This window comes from Syngnathoides biaculeatus, chromosome 22 (assembly GCF_019802595.1).
Source record: "Syngnathoides biaculeatus isolate LvHL_M chromosome 22, ASM1980259v1, whole genome shotgun sequence".
Lineage (NCBI taxonomy): Eukaryota > Metazoa > Chordata > Actinopteri > Syngnathiformes > Syngnathidae > Syngnathoides > Syngnathoides biaculeatus.
In genome coordinates this window covers 2,256,865-2,265,543 of record NC_084661.1, presented here as the reverse complement: position 1 = coordinate 2,265,543, position 8,679 = coordinate 2,256,865, and the positions used below count along the sequence as shown (strand labels likewise).

General features: G+C 40.0%; 1 protein-coding gene across 1 annotated transcript; it reads left to right on the top strand.

Annotated features, from left to right (window-relative positions):
• The first annotated feature begins 1,782 nt into the window (after window positions 1–1,782).
• tob1b (transducer of ERBB2, 1b) lies at window positions 1,783–6,503 on the top strand. Its single transcript, XM_061810946.1, has 2 exons — window positions 1,783–2,013; window positions 4,345–6,503. Exon 2 carries the CDS (start codon window positions 4,542–4,544, stop codon window positions 5,538–5,540), a length of 999 nt encoding a protein of 332 aa, XP_061666930.1. The 5' UTR covers window positions 1,783–2,013; window positions 4,345–4,541; the 3' UTR covers window positions 5,541–6,503.
• Window positions 6,504–8,679: the final 2,176 nt, after the last annotated feature.

Sequence of the window (8,679 nt, the reverse complement as noted above, 5' to 3'; positions counted from 1 at the left end):
ATTGAACCTGGGACCTCAGAACTGTGAGGCCAATGCTTTACCAGCTGAGCCACTGTGCCTGAATAAATCCCTATCAATCAAATAAAAAAGTTACTTTTTATTTGAATCCCAATTTTATTATTACTGAAATGACAATGCCATAGTTGCGTGTAACAGTTCCAAATCAATGCTAATGTTGGACTTTTTGCTTGAGTGCATGTAAGATGCTATGCTAACTGGTTAAAAACAAACACTTTTATGAGAAAGGAAGAATATATTTGATAATATGTGTAACAGGGTTGCACTGGTTCGAGTGACTCGCTCCATTATGCCTGAGAAATGAAAATAAAAACAGAAAATATAAGAGAGGATTTATCTTAGGTCTATCCCTGGTCAGAGCAACTAGCTTAATGATGTAATAACTGCTGAGTCATGTAGCTCACCTTTTTTCCCCCTCTTTCTGTTGATGGCTAAAAAATGTTAGTCTCAGGGGTATGTGTAATGCACAGGGTCAAGTTCAGATCATAATTACTACGGTACTATTAAAAATATGTCTGTGATCAAACAAAATGTTTGAAAAAATTCATGACACCCTTATAAACAAGATCATACCAGAAATTTGATTGTAAACTTAAATTGTCGCTATTTTATGTGGAAGTTGGTCACCAAGAATGACGACCAACAGAAAAAAAAAAGTTTGGGGTATGTTCTTCCTATTTTAATTTATATCTGAGAATCACTTTTACTAAAGCTACTGTTACATTTTGCCTCAGGACTACAATTTGCACAAGTGCTTATTTGCTAATTTTGAAAATTGATTGTTTCTAGTTTCACAGGAGGTGGCAGAAAATGTCCTGGTAATTCTGGTATGACTGGTGTATTTTAGCTGACAAGTGGAAGCTTTTTGCTAACATTTGACGAGTACACTATTTGACTTCTACGATGATCCATCACACGTCCTATTTGAAGCATTTGTCTGTCATAGTGCTGGCCTGGCTTCAGCCTCCAAGATTCATGTGCCATTGCACTTATTCTGCAAACACAGGAGTGTGGCAGCCCATGTTAGGTAAGAAAAGTCTGTGGCGTCAAACACCCTAGGCCTGACAGGGGAGAACTTAAGCCCTGCTGCGCTGCTCAGCTGCTGTGAATAAGTAGCCAGGCACTACAATGCTGCCAGGAATCATTGTGCATCCAATATGCACGATCCACAAAATATAGCATGATCGTTTTCAGGAGGGTCATCAGTGGTGAAATAAACGCAGAGCCTGTTTGTTTCATCAAACCTTCTGGGATTTGGGGTGGGAAGTGGTCAGAAAATCAAATGAAATTGAAAACAAACTTGAGACAGGTGTGTGTTTGTGTTTGTGTGTGCCTGTGCGTCCCTCCCCAACAACGAAGGGCTGAAAGTTTGGCATGCTTCCGAATGTTAGCCTGAGGTGACAACGTCCAATGATCTTTTCAACAGAAACTCCCCCACTGTGATATAAGCGCTTTAATATAAAAAATGGGGGGCTTGGTAATAACACAGTTTTACTATGTTTTGGTGAATATTAATCTTTTAAATTCATTCTCTCAATAATGTAAAATAGTTCACAGTCAAACGAAAGGCAAAGCCCAACCGTAAATAGAACTCCCTCGGTTGATTGAGCACAAAATCAACCAATCAGACGTCGGTGTTTGGTGGTTTACCGATTACGTATTACTTCTGGCCAATGGAATCGCTGTGATGAGTGTCGACCTTTGTGAGCCGCATCACCGCCTCATCCTCAACGTCCGTGGCGGATGGATATTATATAAACAAGTCGCCATCACGCTTTAAAGGGCAGAGTTGTACCAACTCCCAAGCAGTGGGGAGTTAGCCGAGCTGAATTTGGGGGATCGTAAGTCAGCTACCAAAACCTCAGAGAACAAGCCCGCCTGGAAATGTCGACGTAATTGTTTTATACTTTGCTGTGTAAACGCTGCACTTTGAAAGTCTGTCAGAAGCCAAGCGCAAGCCTGCTATTGCAAGAAGTCCGTACACTAATTTTCCATGTAAGTACATTTTAAACCAACCACAACCGCGTAACATTGTTTAATTAGGAATCTGATCTTGGGTGTGTATTTTCTAATGTTTCCTTACATTTTAATGAAGTGACACTGCGTTTTTAAATGTTAGTCACGTAGCATTTGTAGTAGATGCTAGCTAGGTAGCTAGCCCCAGATGAACGTGACTTCACTTCTTTTGACTTTTTTTTTTAAATGTTGTTGTTCCTTTGCGTCCATCATTTAACCTTTTTTTAATCTCTCACTGTGTAAAAACGCCGTAACTACCTAACAAGGATAACTTGCCCGCTCGAACTTCACATTATCGTAGTCTGAAAAGACGAAGCTCTCTATATAGCTGCATGCGTTCACACCCCTCACGGCAAGTTATCAAGCTAATGCTAGTTTTGTTCATTTTCGACGGTGTCACTAGAAAGCGAGCATATTTCTAAAAGTGTCTTCCAGGATGCGTTGTAGAGCCGGTGTTGATTATGTAACGGCAACGTTCAAGCGTGTGTCCTATTATAGCTCGGTGGGTTGCAAAGCCGGAGTTCTGGAAATACGGATCCACCCCGAGGTTCTCGCTCGGCGTTTTGTCCCAACATGTCTTCAGCATCTGCGTGATGATCGCACACTTTCCGTTCGCACACAGGTGTCGCAAACGGGGGCTGCCTTTGAGCCGTCACACAAGGCCAGTGAGGAACATTCTGGTGACACCGTTCGTGACTCAATTGCTTATTTATAGCGGGGCTCCAGCTAAGAGACTCGGCGTTTGCAACGTCCTGTTGCGTACTCAAGACCGGGGACTGCTTTTCAGCCCCGTAGGTCGTTTTGTATAGTTTGTATTAATTATCATAATGATGGTTGGGATGCTGTAAATTGGGGAACTTTGACCAAACTTTTTTTCATGGAATATATACACATACATACATACATGCATGCATGTCAGTACCCAGCAGTGTAGCACCAACTACTGGCAAGGAAGACTTGGTTTGACTTATTTTTTTAATATCAGTGGCATGTCAAGAGGCTTCGTACCTGCTATCTTGAAAGGAGGATGATATCACACCTACGCCTGGTGTCTATTCACCCATCATTCCTTAAAATGCTCATCAAACTTTGATGCCATTAGATTGCATGAGTGAAATAACGTTCTGATTCTGTGGTGCCCGTCCTTCAAGGGTTTCTGCTTGCAGTCTGGGCTTCTTTGGTCAAATGACATAGTAGGAGCTTGTCAGACTAGTTCCCCTGTGATCGATTGGTGATCAGTCAGTGGGGTAGTTTGCCTCAGGTCAGCTGAGGTAGGCTCCAGCTCCTGGTGACGAGCATAGAAAAGGGATGGATGGTATTTGTCATTATACTAGACGTGGAATTTACTCAATATGGGTGTCTCAAACCTAACTGACCAATTTTGGTTTAAATTTTGGGATGTGTCTTGACAGGATAAATAAGTCCACCCAATTACATTTTGTTCAGTGCAACTTATTTAAAAAAAAAAATGACTTTTAAATGTCTAAGCATTCAATATAATATTTCAAAGACATCGTTGTTTTGAAATACAAACGTAGCTTAGGGCATGTCTTGCAAAGTTAAAACAAACAAAATTGCTTTGTAAAAATGTCTACAATAAATGGTTTCAAAATGTCCATATAACGGCAATGTCAATCTTGTTTGGTTTAAGTTGAAACAAATAAAAACAGCAAGGTATAAACATGATTTGTGAAATTTTAAAGTTGTAGTTCTGTGAAGTTTACCTAGTTTTGATATGACCACTTTCTGGGTGTAGGCTTGAAAAATAAATAAAACGCTGATGTCAAAATAGTAAATATTAGCGCTGATACTCTTCCATTTGCCCGGCTGACAAATTGTCATTTTCTAATATTTATATTCTAAATATCCAGGGTGCGGTACAGAATGGGGCTTTATGGCTATCCTCCTCCTACATTAAATTAATATTGAACATCCCTAGCCCGCCTTGTCTTTGTTTGGGTCATAGTGGGTGACTGGAACCTGTCCCACTTGACCTTGGGTGAAAGGCTCAATATACCCTGGATTGTTTGGCAGTATTTTGACTCTTATCCCTGTAGAAATTAGCTTTATATTCTTAACATTAAACATGTATTTCTAAAAATCTGTTTATATTCAATTAAATTTTGATCCTTAAAATAAAAATTGTGAAAGCCCAAATACATTTTTTTTTTAAATATTAAGTGTCTCATATAAAGTGTGGAATATCAATGGTATTAAAAGTTTAAGATTTGGATGTCTATAAACTTTGAGTTCAGCAAATGGAAACTCAGTTGAAAGTATGCTGTTTCTGATGTGAAATTTCTCTTTCAGGATCCAGAACCTCACGCCCTTTCAGTAAGGATATTCATTTGAGCACTAAGAACCTGACCTTTCCTCTTTGCCTTCACACAAGTCACTGCTGCCTTGAAGGTCCCCCCCCCCCCCCACCCCACCCCACCCAGTGCTGTGGAAGGAAAAAAAAAAAAAAAAAAAAACTGAAACGGAAATTCTTTGCCACTAAAGCAGCTATGCAGCTTGAAATTCAAGTAGCACTCAACTTTATTATTTCTTACTTATACAATAAACTCCCTCGACGACGTGTCAATATCTTTGGTGAGGAACTGGAGAGCCTGCTGAGGAAAAAGTATGAAGGCCACTGGTATCCGGATAAGCCATACAAAGGTTCGGGGTTCCGCTGCATCCATGTCGGGGAGAAGGTGGACCCAGTGGTGGAGCAGGCAGCAAAAGAGAGCGGGCTGGCCATCGAAGATGTCCGCAATAACCTCCCTCAGGACCTTAGTGTGTGGATAGACCCGTTTGAGGTCTCTTACCAGATCGGTGAGAAGGGAGCGGTCAAGGTGCTGTATGTGGATGATAACGGTGAGAATGGCTCTGAGCTAGACAAGGAGATCAAGAACAGCTTTAATCCTGAGGCTCAGGTCTTTATGCCGATCGCAGAGCCCGTGGGGGCTTTGTCGGAATCCAGCTCGCCCTCCCCTCCTTTTGGGCAGTCGGCAGCTGTCAGCCCTTCATTTGTGCCGCGCTCGGCCCAGCCGCTTACCTTTACCACCGCAACTTTTGCTGCCACCAAGTTTGGCTCCACCAAGATGAAGAGTAACGGCCGCGGCAACAACTGCGCCAATGGCGGCAGTAGCAACAAGGCGGCGCGGTTGTCGCCCGTCAGCAACTTGGGTCTGAATGTTAACACCCTACTGAAACAGAAAGCCATTTCCACCTCCATGCACTCACTGTACGGTCTGGGCCTCGGTCAGCAGCAGAAGGTTTCTGCTCTGTCCCCTAACGCCAAGGAATTTGTGTTCCCCAGTCTCCAGGGTCAGGCCAGCCCCGGGCCATCGTTCTCCACCGAGGGCTCCCTGGGGCTCGGACCTCTGCCGTACAACAATGCCTTCGATGTGTTCACAGCCTATGGAAGCCTCAATGACAAGTCCCTCGTGGATGGCCTCAACTTTAGTCTGAGCACCATGCAGTATTCTAACCAGCAATTCCAGCCTGTCATGGCTAACTAAACTCACCACACAGATGCTTGGTTATTTATGAATGACGGTGGCTCGAAAGAGAGGAAAAACAAAACGCACACTTTTTAGAAACTGAACTGCTTAGTGACTCGTCCGGCAAGCGCATGTGCCCAAGGGTGTGTTAACTGGAAGCCCTTGAGTTGATTTCTTGCTCAGAAAGCTTGTTGTACAAACACATCCAAGCTTGGTTATTTGAATTAAATTAATCACGTCATTGTTTTTCTTTCCCGTTTGGCCAAACAAGCACAACTTTTTTTTTTTTTTTTTTTTTTTTTTTACCATGGTGAGGAATACTCCCAAAATTAAGAAAAAAAGCAAAAAAAAAAGTTTTGGCTTCTTCTACAGAATTTTACAGGCGGTAAGACAAGGCTGATTTTTATGAATTGGCACTACTAAGTGGGGTTACTTGGTCTTTTTCTAATTGTATAATTTAATTTAGTACAAAATTTGTAAGATATCAGAGTATATATTGTTTCTACGACATGGTGTTGCATTTATATCTTTTTACTACTCCAGTGATCTGTGATGGCTGCAGCAGATTTTCATTTCTTTTTTTAAAAGAAATCCATCTTTAAAGAGATACACCAGATACTTTAAAGATTGTGTACAGTGTATTCCTTTTAGTGGTGGAAATGTGTAGAAATATTTGCTATTTCTGAAAGATGAATTGTATTTTCTGTTAAAAGGTTGAAGAGTTTCCTACACTATGGACAAATGTAATCGTATGGATATTGATTTTTGTACCTACATTGTGCAATACTTGATGAAGAAAAAAAAATACGGTATAAAGTATTTTGAGTCAGTGTCTTACATGTTAAGAGGGACTGAAATAGTTTATATTAAGTTTGTATTAAATGCTTTAAAAATATGCTTGTCTTTATTTTTTTTAATTTCATATTTGCACCCTGGTCTTTTTAATAAAATAAACAGTTGGAAGCGCTTGTTGAAAGTGAACTACTTGTCTCTCGTCTGAATATACGTAACTTGTGATTGTTTAGCCATTAGCGCACTTAGCAGTATACAGCACTAAGCGTATAATAGAAGTGTCGTGTAGTCGTATGCCCGCATTAAAAGGGGCACTTGGAGCTTAAGACCGCACTGTTGAGCCGTGAGTGTCGGCTTTGCAGACCAAGGTTATTGTCACCCTATTACAAGATGGAAGGCTGTTTGTTCAGAAGAAAATGGAACTCCGGTTGAAGGAAAACTGCATGCTGCACTTGATAATGACTTCAGCGGTTCAAGAGATAATCGGTTTAAGGCCCTCAATCCATTCCTCCTCGTGTACACTAGTTTATCATACATTCTCAGTACATGCAACATGGTCAAGATAATCATAACATGGCTTTGGAAGCTATGTAACCATAAATTATTGACTATTGCTGTACTGTAATGGAATCTTTTTCTGTAGCAAGTTTTTTTTTTTTTTTTTTTTACAGTTACAGCTAAAAGCATCAAATATAACCCATTGAATATACACAATTCAGTGTGCTTTCCTTGAATATAAAATCTCATTTTAGAACTGCAATCAGGGTAAAAGCACAAACCAGAAAATGACAGGGAAGCCAAATAATGCATTGAAGAAAAAAGCAGTAAGACTTGTAATATAAAATACTGAAGATAGAATAACCCTGTGTCACCGCCAGTTTCCATTACAAAATAAGTCATGGCTTCCCTGTAGTTTGTAAGCTTTGTGTAAATGAAATGAAATACAAATTCTAAGTTTGTGTAACTTGAAAAAAACTAATCTTTTTACAGTATTTTTTTCCTGATGGAAAATGGATCCCTTGGCAGAATTAAAGTTGGGAAACACTTCTCAAATTGACTATTCCATAATTGAACAAGGGTGACAAATCCTTTCCACCCAGGTTGTCATTTTGAATAATCTTTTTCCTTAATAAATAAAATCACAATTTAAATGGGGCATTTTATTTTTTCTTGGGTCATCTTTGTGTGTATTTACCTTTGTTTAATGATCTAAATCATTAAAGTGGGGAAACTTTAACAAAAGAATTTGAGAAGGGGTTAAATACTTTTTCAAGGGACAGTACATCACAATCTGATGTGACAAAGCTTTCATTTTCTAGAAATAGGAAGAATAAAAAATAATTTACTAAGTTGCGTAATTTCACACTTTTTGGATGCTCAAGCGCTCCAGAAGCGCAAATATTTGTATACAAACACGTAAATATGTCGCAAACTTCCTTGTTTGGTGAATTGCTTTTCTCCAAAGCTCCATTTGCATTCTGTCCTGTTTGCTGTAATCTTTTGAGTCATCTTGTCCAAGAGCAAACAATTTCTTTTCTCAGCTCACATTGTTGCATTTTCAATAGGACATTTTCTCAAGCCCTTGCAGTCCTAAAGTTTAGAAAATAATATGTAAAGCAGAATTACAGTACAATGCACACAGTTTGGCACGTGCATGAACATCTCTGGGATAAACTGTCCCACTGATCGTGTCGTGACACAGAAGCTGGGAGACTCCCAGGGTTAGGGGGTGGTCTTGCCTTGCTGTGACTCCATCTTGTCTTCCTCTTCTGCTGCGTGTTCTCATTCACCTGTTTCACTAAAAATCAAGAGAACTGTTGTACACACAAGCTTAGCAAACAACACCTACTGTACCCTGCCTACTTACACCCTACATGCCGAACATGATGTGTGATTGATAGCGTGTTTGAACGTTTATTCAAATGCTCTATGGAAGTCAGGCACGTTTTGTTTGTGCCTGAAACAATATCCAATAACTGCAATAATTTTAAAACATAATTATCCATTGTGATCAATTCCATTTGGAAAGAGGCAGTTTGTTAACTAAATCTTCAATGCAATAAATTCCATCCATCCATTTTCTGTACCGCTTATCCTTGCTTGGGTTGCAGGCGTGTTGGAGCCTATCCCAGGTACGTTTCTTTGGGCGAGAGGCCTGGTACATGCTGAAGTGCTTGCGTATCAATCACAGGGCGCTGAACAGCAGCTGTTTTATATAGCGAATACATACAGGAGACTTATGATGTAAAATTCTTAGCAAATTCAAAACAGCTCCATGTCTTGATAAATTAACAAAAGTTATCTGACATTTAGTTTATCCATTGAAAGACATACATCAAACACATACAAACCAATCTATCAAGAA